Raw genomic sequence first — 17,856 nt, forward strand, 5'->3', positions numbered from 1 at the left:
TGCAACGATGTCCTCCTCCCCTGTGAGTAGTAACACAAGTCTGGCAATCTGTGTCGGCACTCTATCTGAATTCTCCAGCACTACAATCATTAGAGTACTTTGATTTCTCCCTTGCTCCTTTCATTCCCTCTCATATTATACTTACTTCTGTGTGTGCTGGATGCTTAAAATAAGCTGCTTGAGGACAAGGACAGTTTCAATTTTGCTTCTGAATCTCTAAAGTCTATTAGTACATAGCCTTGCCCACAGGATATACATAAGAAATATTTGATGTTAATTTAATTCTACCATTCAAGGCACTAAACAAGCATTATTTTAACTGATTATTGTTTAGGGCTACTGAAATCTGAAGGCAGCTGATCAATTCTAAAAGTACAATATTCAAAATATATGTAAAAACAAATATATAACATTTAACTAAAGATGGCTAGAAAATGAAAACAATATTAACAAGACATAAATGATTATACTCAAATATTACATACTATGGGCTTAAAAACAATAACAAAAAATACAAGACAAGGCAAACAAGTAAACGAAATGTTAAGAAACATTACACATTATATACCTGTTTACAGATTCTACACCAGGAATAGGTAAGAATTGTGTGTTGATATCCAGGCACTGGAGAATCCAATTCTTTCAGTACGATCTGGACACAACCTTGCCCGTGCACAAATCGACGAATATGATGCACCATAGGAGTATCACAAAACATGCTGGGACAATGATAAGAAGGCCTGTGACAAAGAAGTGAAGAAAATTCTTTTCATACATCATAAAATGGCAAATCTTGCTAGAATGCATATGACAAACATTAGGTCAAGAAAGCTTAGCAAGTAGGAGTGGTTTCACTATAAATCAAAGTACTAAACAAACTTAATGCACTTAATATGACATTTACATGAAATAATGAAGGAATTTAAGATAGTAACTCATTCTGACTGCTAAAAGTAAGTACAGAAAACTCAGGAAAAAGTAAATTCCCCTATAGATTATCACCAAGACTTTAAATATCTTAAGAAAAACACAAAGCGAACCCAAGACTAAGAGCAAAGTAAACAAAGCCTTCTAAGTCCATTCATTCAAAACATTCTGGATTCAGAGATGTGGTTTTCTACATCTTCAGTCAAAGAGGTGATGTGATGTAGTACGGTAGTTTCCAAGTTTTTCAAGTCTGAGGGAGGGTTCTCTTAGCAAAAACACTGTGTAGGATTCTTATAACAGTCATTTTACTATTGGCATCCACTGATACAAAGTATGATGATAAAAAGTTACTATAAATTCAGTAATGCTTCTAAACAAATCTATATTTTGTAAATCATAACTATATATATATACAAAAAACAGTAATATACATGAGACACATAATTTATTCATATAAACTATAAGGTATGCTTATTTATCATATTAAGTTACAGTAAAGACTTTGCTGAAGCTAAAGATCAAAATGACAATCCTTGAGGTACATATAGATTTGTAAACACCTCACAGTAATTCTGCGTCACCCAAATTCTTCCCCGACTCTTTCCTAAGTCCACAGGTTTGGACCACTTATGAAATGAATTTAAAAAAAACAACTCAACACTGGACTTGGAAGACATGAGTTTTATTCTCAGTTCTATTAGTTACTAGTTCTGTAACAATGTCGTCTTTATAACTTCACCTAGAAAAGTGAGGATACTCATACTACCTGCCTTGTAGAGATGTTGTTTAAAGCCGTAACAAAGCTTAATGTTATCATTATCCAAGAAACAGATTTGGGAAGATCTGAAGAGATCATCTAGCTTAGCTTCCTACCTTCAGAATCAATGATATCCTGTCATTTTACTCATTAATAAAACAAGCAATTCCCAGGTAAATCTTGGAAACGGTATGGTAAACAGATGACAGACAAAGAATCGATAAAAGGACTACTTGACAGAACAAAGTCATTTCTGTATACATACTGTCAGTACATATACAATCAAGACAGAAGATGTCCTAACAAGGCTGACACTCAGAAGTCTATTTCCTAAATCACAAATCTATATTTCTTCCCCACTGTACTTCAGAGTATGAGAGAAAAAGTATATAGAATGAGAAAAATAATCCTTACCTGAAGCAGTACCTCTCTAAAAATATTCCTAAAGTGAGGTCATTCTTCCCATAAAACTCCATGGTCACAATCCTAAAGGAAGAAACGTTAGAAATGCATATTACGTCAAAAGCACATCATAGGAACCAGTGCTGCTCAGAAACTTCACAAGACTTTATGAGTATTCTCATTAGGAGTAAAGGGTATCCCAAAAGTTTTAGTGCAGTTTTAAGCTAATAAACTAGTAAAGCTTAAACTTTACTAAGACTGTTGGGATACTCTGTGTTTATAATACAGAATTAACAGAAGCAATTCCATAAAAGGCTTAACTCCTCAGCTGGAAAAACTAGCTCAAACTAGATAAATCTATGGCATCTGACTCCATTCCTAGTGTCACACCCAAGTTTCTTTTTAAGTTATCTAATAAAAAGAAATAAACATAATTAGTTATCACCAGAGAGTAAAACTGAGTCAGCTTAAGATATTTTTGGTCAGCTGTGAATGTTAAAGGTTCCATCACAAGGAGATTAAGTATTATCACACGTAATAGAACTCTTGATTACTGCTTTGAATTTGGAATGGAAAGCCCAAGATTTAGAATCCTGGCTCTTCTTACAATCAGTGTGACCCTATACAAGTCTCTTAATAGTCAGCAGTCAGTAACCACGTGTTGGGTGCATATTCTGTGCCGGGCCCTGTGCTAAGCACTGGAGTTACAAAAAAGGGCAAAAGACAATCCCTGTCCTCAAAGAGCTCACAGCTTGGACTCGATTTCTCTGGGCCTCAGTTTCCTCATCTTTAAAATGAGAGGGTTCCGCTAAATAATTTCTGAGATCCCTTCCACTTCTAAATTTAATCATCTATGATCTCTTGGCTCTGGGCTTTTTTTTTTTTTTGCCTTTTCCCCATACCTAGAGCACTCTCTCTCCTTTGTCCTGACTACTGACCTCCCTGACTTCAAGTCCCACCTTCCACACGAAGTCTTTTCTAACTCCTCTTAATTCAGGTGCTTTTTAAATTCCTACTTATCCTGTACATAGCTTGCTTTGTATATATTTGTTCATATGCTGTCTCCCACATTAGACTGTAAGCTCCTTGAGGACAGTTGCTGTCTTTTGCCTCTTTTTGTACTACTAGTACTTAGCAAAGTACCTAGCACATAGGAAGCACTTAATAAACATATACTGAACTGAATCAAAGATGATCTCTCTAATTGGTTCCCTTACTGCAAACAGTTTTTCATAATCATACCAAAGATGGTGCAGCTCTATTTTAGGAACCTAGACACAGCTCAAAAGCGTGGGTTACGAGACCTAGAATTCCTTGCCAAAGTCCCAAATCCTGGGGAGGATGATGTGCCCTTGCCTCAGCCTAAGCGGAAACCTAGAATGTATTTTCTCACAGAAAACATATCATAAATGACAGCAAAGTTCTATAGGGCAAGAGTCTTAGATTATCCACATTACAAGGAACCTCAGATTTCCTTTTACAAGATCCTAGTAAGAATGGAAAGAATCAGAAAACCTAGGTTTAAACTCTGCCTCTCTCTGATACTTACAGATTGCATGCTGTTGTGGTTCAGTCAACTATGAACAAGTCATTTAATTTCATCAAGCTGTAGTTTCCTCAATTATAAAATGAAAATCAGATTAGGAAGATTTTGAAGACCCTTCTAGCTTTAAATATATGATCCTCTGATCCTAAGCTCTAATTGTTGCGGAGGGATTTTTTTTTCTCCCCTCTCATATTAAGCATCTCTACAACATCCAACCCCTGCTGTCTAAGGTTTTCTATCCATAGTTCTAAAAATGCAGGTAGGTGGTGAATAGAGTGATGGGACCTGGAATCAGAAAGACCTGAGTTCAAATCCAGCCTCAGAAACTTACTACTTGGATGACCCTGGGCAAGACACTTAACCTATCTCAGTTTTTTTATCTGTAAAAGGGGAATAATAATATCACCTGCTTCCCAGGGTTGAGAGGATCAAATGAGATAATATTTGTAAAGCACTCTGCAAGCCTTAATACACTATGTAAAGTTAGCTATTATTATTATTATCATTATTATTGTCATTGTTAAGCCAAGCAAAATAAATCTAATTCCTTTATGACTACTCTCCAAATGCTTGAAGACATTGATTAAGTTATTCTCAAAGGCTTCTTTTCTCCATGATAATACCCCAAGTTTGTTCAACTGATCTATAGCATAGTTTCAAGTCTTTTCCCTATCCTGGTCTCATGTCCTTGGGCTAGTCACTACAATGTGGAGGACAATAATTTAGCTACAGGCTTATGAGGACCATCATAGAGACCATCTTCATTAATAATATTGATTCTATAAGAAAGGATATTTTGAATGCCAAACCACCTACTTAGACAAAAAGATTATTGGAATGTAATCTATTTGTAACATGAGGTATGCCTGTATTACTTTTATAAAACTGATGTCTGAAAGTTAACCCCTTAATCAGAATTGAAAATTTTTCAAACCAACTCTCAGACTTGTGACATGCAACAGGGGAAAATTTTACTCTTTTCATACTTCCCAAACTAGCCAAGACTGAGTTAGGATACCAAGAATTCCTTGCCAGTGTGTTTGTTTTTATACTTCTTAAACATTTAGCTTTACTAAAAAATGGCTTTTTACTTACAAAGCCATAGATCCAACTCCTTCAATATGGCATAAATGAATTCTTACAACTAAAAACAATTCCTAATGTCTATATCTAAGATTGACAGCCAATTTGGGAAAATAGCACATTCACTGTAACTAGCATAAAATAAGAATTTGATAAACCTATTCATTCACCCAAGGAAAAGTGACTCAAAATTAAAGAATGCATACAACAGCACAAGAAAAAAAATTCTTACCAAGGACTAACACATGCACTGGGAGCATTGCTGGATTGGGCAGAAGAACTACTAAAAAGCACACAAAGCCTTTGGTGGTTGACAGCACTCAGACAGTCTACCTAAAAAAATGAGGTCACAGTTTAGTAACTAATAATTATTTTTAAGACAACAACATGCATTAATGTGAGATATACTTCGATAATTCACTGTGTCACAGAGGTGACCCTGTATTTTTGAAGTCTACACCAGCGGAGCATAAGCACAAGCTCTAAGAGGTATTCCATCCAACTGGAAAACCTCCCAAGTGCAGACTAGTGACACAGTGTATGCCTGTTGCCCAATGATCGGCCTAAGTCCAGACAGGTTCCTCACCAGGTTGGCCATGAGTGAATGAATTGTTCAACACCACTGCCACAACCACTCCAGAAGACCATCTATAACAAGTTAAGAAGGAACTGTAATTGGTTTCAAAGTTAAAAGTACCCAAACCAATGAAATTATATCACTTTGAAATGTATTTACATATATGTACCTATTTGGGTGTTTGTTTTTGCCCAGACCTTTGATTTTATATATTATACAGATGCGCAAAAATTGACATGAACTATAGTATTTTCCTGGTATAGAGTGCTTTGTGACATAAGATGCAATCATTGTACTTTTGTTGATTCCTGTATTTCATTTCCCAAATTCTCAATATCACCTCACTCATAAATAAAATAGATATTAATTTATCCTTCATCCAAAATTTATTAAGCACCTAATGGGTGTAGGCACTGAATATATTAATATTTGATACAATGATATTTGACATGAGCCCTCCTCTCCAAGAGTTTACAATCTAATGGGAGAACACAGAGGCAAACACACAGAAATAACTATGGTACAAAGAAAAAAAGATAAATTTAAAAGAAAATCCTGACAAAGTGCTAATATACATGAAGTAGGAAAGATCACTTTTATTTACGTGGAAGGGTCAGAGAAGGCTCCACATAGGAGGAGAAGCCAAAACAGGGACTTGCAGGGAGAGATTGCAACAGAAAGAAATGGCAGTTATGACAGGGAATTCAATCTAGATACGGAGCAGCATAAGCACCCTAAGAGGTTCTGAAGAATGGAGTGACATAATTAATTCAGAAGATAGGGGAAGGACCAATTAGGACAGGGAGAGAATGAAGTTTTACAAAGGGTTTTTTGGGGGGGGGATTTGGGGGGGGTTTAAAGATCAAGCAAATGATCTGGGCTTCATCAGGCAAAGATGAAAAGTAGGATATATTCTAGGTTCATTTCAGAAGCCCACACAGCATAACAAAAATATGAAAATAGAGGGCATGAGTGGCAGACAGAGAGCAGTTTAGAATGATTAGACTATTTGGTTAGAATACAAAATACACAGACAGGCATAATATAAGAAGGCTAGAAAAACATGCTGAAGCCTAATTGTGGAGGACCTTAAATGAGAGAATCAGGAATTTACATTTTATTTAGTAGGCAAAAAGGAGACATTATTGGCTTTTGAGTAGAAGATTAATACCATCTGAGAAGTGTAAAAGATGGCTGGGAAAGGGAACAGATTAGAAGCAATAATCATTTAAGAGGGTATGGCAATACAATACACAAGAACAAATTAAGGTCTGAACAAGAGTATTTGTGGTAGAAATGAAGAGAAGAACTGATGAATCCTAGCGGTACTGCAGAAGTAAAAGCAATGGGACTTCACAACGGATGTATGAGGTCAGGAGTTGAGTCAAGAGGAATAGAGAAGTGAGGAGAAGGGACAGGTTTATAAAGAAGATAATTCAGTTTTCATCAGGTTAAACTGGAGGTGTGGGCAGACCCTTTAGGTAGTGATATGTAACAGACAGGAGGAAATATGGAACTGGAGTTCTATAGAGAGTTACACATTTGGTGCTCATTCACAGAGATGATAGTTTATTCTGTTATGTCTATGAACATTTCCTTTTGAAAAAAAAAAGAACTTATCTAGAAATATGAAGCAAAATTCACAAGATAATGCATCTTAGTAGGATATCTGGCACCTACACGCCATACCTAGGACACTAAGTCAACCAGAGTACATAGGCAGAGAAGTATGAAGAGTGAATGAAATAGTACCCCACTGGTGGATGTCATCATCACTTATCTCTGAAAGACCATGGGCAATGCCAGAGGACTGGAGAAGGCCAGTTGTTCAGATTTTCCAAAAGAGAAGAGTGTAGTCTGCAAACTCTTAAGTCAGTAAGCTTAAATTCAATCCTTGGGCCACAAATCAGCAAAAGGATGGTTGTGAACCTCTATCTAAAAAAGTACAAGGGTACTTAGGTAGCACAGTGGATAGAGTGTCAGGCCTACAGCCAAGAAGACTCATCCTCCTAAGTTCAAATCTATCATCAGACACTTACTAGTTATGTGACCCTGGACAAGTCACTTAACCTTTGTTTGCCTTAGTTTTATCTGTAAAATGAGCTGGAGAAGGGAATGGCAAACCACTCCATCTCTGCCAAGAAAATCCCAAATGGGGTCACAAAAAGTCAGACACAACTGAAACAAATGAACAATAAATCTAGAAAAGTAATAATTACAAAAATATAGTATGGCTTAATTGAAAATAGGTCTTGCCAGACCAACTTTATAACGAGTATATTTGGTCTGACAAAGTTACAAGATTGGATATAGATAGCTACATGTGAGAAGCTCTTCCAATGTGTACCCTCCACCCTCTCCAATTCAGAGGGAAAGAGGGGCCCTAGAGGCACAGGTTACTAAGTGTAAGTTTCAGAGTTGATGTGACCTTGCAGGAAGATGAGCTTCTGGTGGGAAAAAAATTATACTGGCTAGACTAGAAGCCAAGTGGGAAACACTGAGTATATCTGCCCTGGGCCCTCTCCTTAAGTGGAGATTCTGAGAGGATTTGGGATTGATTAAATGATTAGAACCAAATATTATATACTAATTGGATAAAGTAAAGTTAGAGGAAATATACTCCTCCTCAGGTCCCATTCCCAGGAAATGTACTTGGCCCTGAGCTTTTCAACATTTCATCAATAATCTGGAAATGCTTATGAAATTTTATAATTGCATAAAACCAGGAAGTTCAGCTAAAATGTGGGAACAATAGAATAAGGAACCAAAAATATCTTGACAAATCAGGAAACTTGTGGCTAAACTTGAGATGGCTGTCTAAAATCGATGCCTCCACTTTCTTTCCTCTCATTCTCTTCTTAACTCTTTGAAGTCCAATTTCTGAGCCCATTATCTGACTGAAATGGCTCTCTCCAAAGTTACTAATGACAGGGGCAGCTAGGTGGCACAGTGGATACAGCACCGGCCCTGCAGTCAGGTGGACCTGAGTTCAAATCCAGCCTCAGACACATAATGCTTACTAGCTGTGACTCTGGGCAAGTCACTTAACTCCAACTGCCTCTCCCCCTCCCCCCCCAAAAACAAAAACAACAAAGTTACTGACATCTTAACTGCCAAATTCGAAGGGCCTTTCTCAGTGCTCATACTCTCTGACCTGTCTCTTTGCTCTAGGTTATTACACTGCTGCTCTTTTCTGCTTCTCCTCCTATCAGTATGACTCTTGTTGGATCTTCATTCAGGTCATGTCCACTAAACATGAATATCCAAGGCTTTGTCCTGGGACTTTTTGTCTTCTTCCTTTATACCATTTTACTTGGTGATCTCATCAATGCCCAAGGATTAAATTATTACCTCTATGCAGATGATTCTCAGATCACTTATCCAGCCCTAGCCTTTTTCCTGATCTTCAATCTCCTACCATCAAATGCTATCAGACATTTCTAACTAGATGTCCTCTAGAAATTCTGAACTCAACATGTTCAAAACAGAACTCTTACCTTTCCCCCAGAAGCTTCTCCTCTTTGAACTTCCCCATTACTGCCAAAGGCACCACAAACAAATCTGCTCATCCAAGCTTGCAACCTAGGTGTCATCTCTGACTTCCACTCACACTCGCCCCATATATCCAATCTACTCTCAAGTCCTGTTGATTCTACTTTTGTAGCATCTCTCAAATACTCCCCCTTCTCTGATCTATTACAATTAATAGTCTGGTGTGGGCCTGCATCACCCCATGCCTGAACTACTGCAATTATCTGCTGGTCTCCCTGCCCCAAATCTCCCCAATCTCTACCCAGATATCAAAATGATCTTCCAAAAGTACAACTGTGACCACATTATTCCTGCCACAAAATCAATCAACTCCAGTGGCTCCCTATTGCCTCTAGGATCAAAGAGAAAATCCTCTGTTTGGCTTTTAAAACCCTTCACAGCCTGACCTGTTCTACCTTTACAATGTTCTTACATGCATACTCCCCCCCCACACACACACACACACATACACATACTGCAATCCAGACACTGTCTTCTAGCTCTGTGCATTTTTACTGGCTGCCCTCCATATCTGGAATACCAGCTCTCTTCATCTCTGCCTCTTGAATTCCCCAGCATCCTTCACGTGTCAGCTACAATCCCACCTTCTGCAAGAAGCCTTTCCAGTCCTCTTTAATGTTAATCAGTCCATCCCCTTTGACATTATCTCCAATTTATCCTGTAAAAATCTTGCTCACTTACACGTGCTTATTTGTATACGATTTCCTCCATTAAATTGTGAGCTCCTGAAGCAGGGCAAGAACTGCTTCTGCCTTTCTTTTTATCTCCAGTCCTTAGCATGGTGTCGGGTATGTAGCGGGTGCTTAATAAATGCTTGCTAACATCGATCCAAATATTTTAAGATATAAGTATGATATAGAAAGATCAAACTTGTTCTTAAGCCACAAAAGTCTATTAGGCAAAAAACCTAGCAGTCACACACAAAAGTTACAGAGGTAAATCTAAGGAAATGTAAGGAAAATTTCACTAACCACTCGAAAATTAATCAAAAGTGGAATGAGTTGCCTAAGGAGGTAGTAAGTTCCTCTATATTAGAGGTCCTCAAATGAAGACTGTATGATCATTTACTGGAGTTGTTTTAAGTGGAGATTCCTAGGAATGTGCAAGTAGAACTAGGTGATTTCCACAATCCCTTCCAACTCTAAAATACTGTGATTTACTAGAAATTTTACCAAGCCTACCTCAAAAAGAAAGTGACCCACCTCACATTCAACAGGTTAGCAAAAATGACAAAAGACTATAATAGTCACTACTGGCAGGTGGGTACACTAATCCATATGCCCCAAGAAAGTAAATTTTAAAAATATATATATTGACACATAAACATATATATACATATATACATACACACACATACACCAAAATATTTATGATGGCATTTGTTATAGTAGCAAAGAACTGCAAATAAGGTAGATGCCCATCAATTAGGGAATGGCTAAGCAAACTGTGGTACATAAATGTAATGGAATATTATTGTGCCATAAGAAATTATGATAGGACTCTCACCTAAGATGGCTGCCTGAACAGAAGGAAGCAGCCTAGTTCCTACACACCTAATCCAGTGAAAAAACTAAAATAACACCAGACCAAAGAGTTACCAAGCCCAAAACTGCCCCCGCAAAAAGTCAGCACACAGACAAAAGGAAAAGGAACCTCTAAAAAAGCCAATGCCAATGCAGACAAGATATAAGCCTCTCAGGATCACCATAGATTGGTCAAAAACATCTTTAGCCTTTAGGACTCTTCTTAAATGGGAGCAAAAGCAGAGGACCTCCAGAACAAAGTACTAAGGTAGAAGGAAACCCACAGTCTCTACTTTGACCTAACTGTAACTATGAACAAAAACAAGCAGTTCAAGCACTACAGTGCTCAGATACAGACATCCCAAGCTCAGGGCACTCACAAGTTCAAAGCACTCTGTCTCAAGATGTCATAGAGGGCACTGAAGATCCAGCACTCTGAACTTTAAAGATCTGATGGAGAAGGAGGTTAGCTCAGGACCCCCAGGTAACCCAAGGAGAGACCAAGCAGGGTCAACCATCACACTTGGAAATGTGGCAAGGCACAAAGTTCCAATTCAAGAAAACTCTTGATCCAGATCTAGAGATCTCCCTATCCTTCCTCTCCATTTCCCCCCCCCAAAAAAATAAACAGCCAAGAAGGAGTGAATAACTCCAAAACAGCAGAGACTCAAAAGAAAAATCAGATTTTCACAGTGGCTACAGAATAACCAGAAAAAACAAAGCCAGAGGTTTTTAAAAAGAACAAAAACAAAAAAATGAAAGCCCAAGAGTATAAAAAGCTCATGAGAAAGTGGTAAACCTTACCCAAATAACAGGATCTCTAAAAACCAGACGAGGCTAAACGGAAATCACTGACTCCATAAAACAGTAAGAAATATTAGAACAAGATCAAAAGACTGGGGCCGGGGGCAGGGGGGGGTGGTGGTAATGTAAGATACCTAGTATCACAAAGAACTGACCTGGAAAACTGTCAGAGGGACAATCAAAGAATCAAACTCCCTGAAAACCATGATTTTAAAAAAAAAGCCTGAACACTATATTTAAAGAAATGATAAATGAATACTTCCCGGATCAATAGAGCTAAAAAACCAGAGGGCACAATGAAGCTAGAAAGACTCCACCAATCACCTCTCAAAAATCCAAAAAGAAAAGTTTCAAGATTGTGAAAGCTTAAATCCCAAGGTTCCACATTTAAAAAAAAAAGTGCATGCAGCCAATAAGATTTTCAAGTACCGAGGAACCATCGTGAAGATCACATAAGATCTGAAGAGAAGAAATGCTGCAATATAACACTATAAAATTCAAAAAATACAGGCTTAGAGGAGGCAGCCTAAGTTCAAATCCAGTCTTAGATACTAACCATGTGACCTTGGACAAGTCACTTAACCTCTTTTTGCCTTAATAAACTGGAGAAAGAAATGGCAAACCACACCAGTATATTTGCCAAGACAATCCCACGGAGAGCATGGTCCACCAAGTCAGGAAGAGTTGGACACAACTGAATAACAACTATAGGCTTACAACCAAGAATAACTTATCTCAGCAAGCTGAATGGGAGTGTACGGGGGATAAAAAGATTAAAGTTGGGGGCAACGAGGTGGTGCAGTGGATAGCACACCAGCCCTGGAGTCAGGAGGACCTGAGTTCAAATCTAGCCTCAGACATAACACACTTACTAGCTGTGTGACCCTGGGCAAGTCACTTAATCCCAACTGCCTTGCCAAAAAAAAAAAAAAGATTAAAGTTGGCAACTGGAATGAGCTGTAGGATGATATAATGTAAACATTCTACCAAGTGGAAAAGAAACAAGTGTCCCTTCAGAAACTTAGTATCTTCAAAGGGTGCTGAAGTATACTGAAACACACTCAATACTTGGATATTCAATTACAAAATAAAACATAAAAGAAAAAAAATTAAATATATGGAGGAATATTCAGTGTTCATAAATGAGCTATGTCAATATAATAAAAATGACAATGCTACTGAAGCTAATTTAGGGTTTTAATGCTCTGCAATTCAAACTAGCAACAGGTCACTTTAAATAACTGGATAAAATAATAACAAAATTCACTTGGAGCAAAAAAAAATAGATTATTAAAGAAAAAAACATTTTAAAGGCAGGAATGGAGAAGAAACTGAACTTTCAAACCTCTAGCTATAGGTTAAAAGCAGCAATCATCAAAACTATTTGGTATTGGCTAAAAAACAGAAAAGTAGATTGGTGGAGGTGACTAGACAAAGGAGAAATCAGAAATAATGAAACTCAAAAGCCAAGTGTTTGATAAACCAGAAAACAGATTATTTAGGGAAAAAATCCCTATTTGATAAGAATTACTAAGAAAACTGAAAAGCCATCTGACTGTAATTAGGCTTAGACCAACATCTTACATAAATTACACAATAAATTCAAAATAGATGACCTGAATATTAAAATCATACCACAAAAAAATCAGAATCTTTTATCTTTCATAGCTATGAGCAGGAGATGAATTCTTAACCAAATGAAATAGAAGCAATTATAAAAGATAAAATAATTTTGATTCTAAGAAACTGAAAAGTTTTTATACAAACAAAATTAAACATCTCATATAAAAGAAGCAGTCAAAAGGGAAACATATTCATATCATATTTCTCAGATAAGGTTTAGGTTTGACATGCAAGGAGATACAGACAAGGAACAGAAATATTTAAGACAAAAAGTGATTTCACCAATAAAGAAATGGTCAAAGGATATAAACAAATGGTTCTCAAAGGAAGCAAACTATTAACAATCACATGAAAGAATGCTGAAAATAACAGCAAACTATTAATCATATGAAAGAATGCTAAAAATGATAAAACATAATCAGTGCTAGGAGGGGTGCAGGAAGAGATGGAGTTTTGATGACACTATGAACTGGTAAAAACCATTTTGGAAAGCTAATTGGAATTATACAAGTAAAGTGACTAAAATGTCCATAAACTTTGAAATAACAAGAGAGACAACTGCAGAGAATCCGGGGTGGTATGAACTGGTGCAAAAATGAAATAAGAAAATTCAGGAAAACAAGTTATACAAGGAAAACAACATTTCAAAGAAAAATATTTGGAACTCTGATATATGCAAAGACCAACCAGTCTTTAGGGGATCTACCAAATTACCCACATGCTAACAGAGAGACAACAGACTCAAGATGTATAGGAAGAACATAAATTTTTGGTCATGGAACTTGTGTAGATTCATTCTGCTTGAATATGCTTATTTGTTTCTTCTGTTTTTAACTAGGTTAAGATTAGGGCTTAGAAGAGAGGAGAGATTAGCAACAGTGAAACTATAATGAAAAAGGGCTATTTGAACTTTTTTTTAATGCTGTGGCAAAAAAGAGCAGAAAGAAGTTCAGGTGGAAGTACAAGTAAGTAGGACAATTTTGAAAGTAACACATGGAACCAGGATAGTCATCTATATAATAACAACATAGTAAAGAAAAACAACTTTCAAAGATTTAAGCATGCCAACCAATACCAGGACCAATCGCAAAGGGATTAATGATGCATACCATCTACTCCTTGATAGAGGTGAGGGACTTGATGCAGAATGAAACATATGTCTGGGCATGGTCACTGTGGGAGTATATATTGCTTGACTATGCATATCTGTTACAAAGCTTTTTTCTTTTCTTTTTTTTTTTTAAGGAGGAAAGGGTTAGGAGAGATAAGTGCTTACTAACTGAAAAAATAAAATATAAAATTTTATTAAAGTTTAAAGAATATAAAATGTGGAATTTGTTATATACTTTTTTAAGTTAAGATCTATGAAATGGAGACTCAGCTTCAGATATACAACCTCTTTAGGTTCTGCATTTTATTAAATTGCTCATCTGGGTGCTATTTAAGTCCAGAACTTAAAAATAAATAAATAAATGAATGAATGAATGAATGAATGAATGAATGAATGAAAGAAAGAAACTGAACACAATACAGAGAAGCACATCAAGACATTTTAACTAATGAAGAGTGAAATAAGCAGAACCAGGGGAAAAAAATCTATAAAATGACTACAAAAATATAAAAGAAAAATAATGAAAACTCAATGTTTCAAAATTATATTGACCAAAAGTAAGTCCCACCCAAAGAGATATGAGAAAACTGTTTCTCCCTTTCTACCCCTCTTTCTTTGCAGAGGCAGGGGAATTATTGGTATGGAAGTATATATAATGTCAGATGAGTCTGACACATTGGTTAGTTTTGCTGAACTTTTTTTTTCCTTTCTCTTTTTAAAAATTCTTATTATGAATAAATCTCTCTGAGAGACAGTAGAGGGGATACAATGGAAGCAGGTGACGAAAATATAAGTTTCTTTAAAAAAAAAAGAGAAACACTTTCTTAATACTTAAAGATTATATTGAAACAGTATTTATTTCATGATTGACCTGATCAAAATCCTTCAAAGGGTTCTTATTTCCTACTGTAGCAAACCTAAATTGCCTGATGTTCCAAGCCCCCTATAACCTGGCCCTGACATACCTATCAATCAACAAGCATTTCTTAAGCATTCCACTATGTGCCAGGCACCGTGCTGGCTACTAGAGACACAAATACAAAGAATGATACAATCTCTAAGCTCGAGAAGCTTATCTTCTCAAACAATTTTCTTCTACTATGATACCCTCTCTCTAATCTAGTAAAATTAATTTCCCCATTGGTCCACAAACATACCATATTCATTTCTGCCTCTACATCTTTTCTCTTTGCTCCTACCTTCACCCATAATGCCCTATCTTCTCCCTCCTACTAAACAAATATGACACTTCAAGGCTCCACTCTAGTCTTAATTCCTCCATGAAACCTTCCCTAGGAGTTCTAGCTTTCAACAGCTCTCTATCTTCTCTGAACTTCTATGGTATTAACAGTCTTTACCACACCTGCACAACATAAGGACCATGGCCCGCTTGTAGCCCATCAAAGGATTTCGGGCAGCCCTCGAAAAATGTAGGGTTGCCACTGCACACATTCCTGTTTGTCACGTGACCACAGGCAGTCTGTCTCTAGTCTGAACTATCTGCAGACCTAAAAAGTTTAGCCTGTTTTAATTGTGACCCTACCTACAGCCAAGTTGTGCAGGTCTGGTCTTTACCATATAATTTAACCACTAATTATATATTCCCTTGTATATACAGACCTATGTTTGCTTACTTTCCCATATTATCAGCTATATGTCCTTGGATAGCTCATTTAATCTTTATGAGTCATACTGGCCTCATCTTTTAAATGGGGATAATAATACTTATGATATCTAACTCACAGGATTGTTGCAAACCTTAAAAACACTATGCACTATAAAAATAAGGCTTTATTGTGTTGTTTTGTTTTGTAAGGGCTTGGAAGAGAGCAGTTAACCTAGACCAGTGATCTGAACCGACTGGAGATACTGCCTAAAAAGAAAAAAAAAAAGAAAAAAAAATTTTAAAAAGGGGCCAACAAGGTGATGCAGTGCATAGAGCACCGGCCTTGGAGTCAGGAGGACCTGAATTCAAATCCAGCCACAAACACATAACACTCACTAGCTATGTGACTCTGGGCAAGTCACTTAACCCCACTTGCCTCACCTAAAAAGAAAAAAATGCAAACTACCAATAAACACATAAAGATGTTCCAATTACTAATAAGAGAAGTGAAAATTAAAATAACTCAGGCTTTTACCTGACAAAGCAATTTGGCAAAGATGACAAAAAATGGAAATAGACCCTGATGGAGGAGCTATAAAAACTCAGGCACTAGTACAGCTATGAATTAGTTCAAGAATTCTAGAAGTACATGATAAAAGTTACTAAACTATCCATATATCCTTTGAGACTCAGTAATCCTAGACATGGGCATATACCGTAAGGTCAGTACTAGAAAGAATACCATATAAAGAAAAATGTGCATGGCATTTTTTGAAGTACAAAAAAATGGAAACAAAATGAGTACCCATCTTTTGGAGACTGGTAGAATAAATTTTGGAACCAAAATATAATGGAATATTGCTGCAGAATAAAATTAGATTAACATGAGAAAGTCCCAAAATCGTGTTTAGACTTCTATTAACTGGTGCAGTAAGGAGAACCGGGAGAATAATATATCTATCACATAAATGAAAACAGTCCTAAACGGCCATAAAATTCATACTAAGTGCAGTGAACAATCTTGGCTCTGGAAGAAAGATTTGATTTGGTTCAATTCAACAACCATCTACAGAATGTAGGATGGGGCTTCAAGAATGAATTGGGATGGCGCAGTACATACAGTGCTGGGCCAGGAGTCAGGAAGACATAAATTCAAATTCTGCTTCAAAGACTTATTTGGCTGTGTGACAGTCACTTAACCTGTCTGGTCTCAGTTTCATCATCTGTAAAATGGGCATCAACATTAGCACCTACTTTCCTGGGCTGTTGCAAGAATCAAGTAACATTATACATGTAAAACACTTTGAAAATATTTAAGCACTATATAAATGCTAGCTATAATTCACTGAACAAGTATTTTCTTAGTACCTATTACATTTCTATTTTTTTGTACTTCAAAAAATGCCGTGCACGTTTTTCTTTATATGGTATTCTTTCTAGTACTGACCTTACAGTATATGCCCATGTCTAGGATTGCTGAGTCTCAAAGGATATATGGATAGTTTAGTAACTTTTATCATGTACTTATTATTACTGAGGATGATGATGATGATGATGGAAAGAGGAAAGGAATAAGCATTTATTAATACCTACTATGTACCAGGCACTGTGCTAAGCTATTAAAATCAGATTTCATTAATATAGTCTTATTAATATATTGGGCACTGTACAAAGCACTAGGGATAAAAAGACAAACACAAAAGTCTCTTCTTCCCTGAAGGTGTTTAAAAATCTAGTGGACAATTAAAAACAAATCTTTCTTTCCTTAGCAGAGAGGTAGTAGAGTAGAGATGTAGAAAAACTGCATACACACAGTCAGACACTGGTATTGCTTGTTTTGTTAGAGTGAGAGATCTACAGAGGGATGGGAAAGAATGGAAAGTGACTGGTAGAAAACACAAAAACATCAATAAAACATTAACATAAATTTTTTAAAGCTTTAAAGCTACACAAAACTGTACTACAAACCTCTGGACACTGACTATTAAATGTTTTAATTCACTGAACAAGTGTTTTCTTAGTGCCTATTACATTCAAGGAATAAGAAACTTAGATTTTAGTTCATCTTCTCACATATCAAAAGAGATCTTACTGGGAGCGTGATATAGTGGACAGAAAACTGGGCTCAAAAATTTAGCAAGTTTGAAAATTGCCACATAAACTAATTATGTGATCTGAAGCAGGTCACTTAATATCTTTGGATTGGTTTCCTTTTCTGCAAAATGAGAGTAACTGGGCTTTGAGGTGTCACCCAGCCCTAAATCTATACTCTTCACAGTTAATAATAACATTAGCTAACATATACACATGGCACATAGGGGCAGCTAGGTGACGTGGACAGAGTG

The 17,856-nt window shown here is 36.6% G+C and overlaps 1 protein-coding gene across 9 annotated transcripts in view; it reads right to left on the minus strand.

Annotated features, from left to right (window-relative positions):
* Positions 1–17,856, minus strand: part of PIKFYVE (phosphoinositide kinase, FYVE-type zinc finger containing) — a 109,368-nt gene that overhangs the window by 36,243 nt on the left and 55,269 nt on the right. For all 9 annotated transcript variants that reach the window (XR_013483357.1, XR_013483358.1, XM_021008659.2 and 6 more), the window contains 3 exons: positions 4,948–5,048; positions 2,099–2,170; positions 569–740 (listed from right to left, as the gene is read on the minus strand). Coding sequence is in view for 7 of the 9 variants with exons in the window: in XM_021008659.2 (XP_020864318.1) it covers positions 569–740; positions 2,099–2,170; positions 4,948–5,048 (345 nt within the window). In the remaining 2 variants the exon portion in view is untranslated. The remainder of the gene's footprint in view (positions 1–568; positions 741–2,098; positions 2,171–4,947; positions 5,049–17,856) is intronic.

The sequence above is a fragment of the Phascolarctos cinereus genome, unplaced genomic scaffold (assembly GCF_003287225.1).
Source record: "Phascolarctos cinereus isolate Bilbo 61053 unplaced genomic scaffold, phaCin_HiC Scaffold_7;HRSCAF=346, whole genome shotgun sequence".
NCBI lineage: Eukaryota > Metazoa > Chordata > Mammalia > Diprotodontia > Phascolarctidae > Phascolarctos > Phascolarctos cinereus.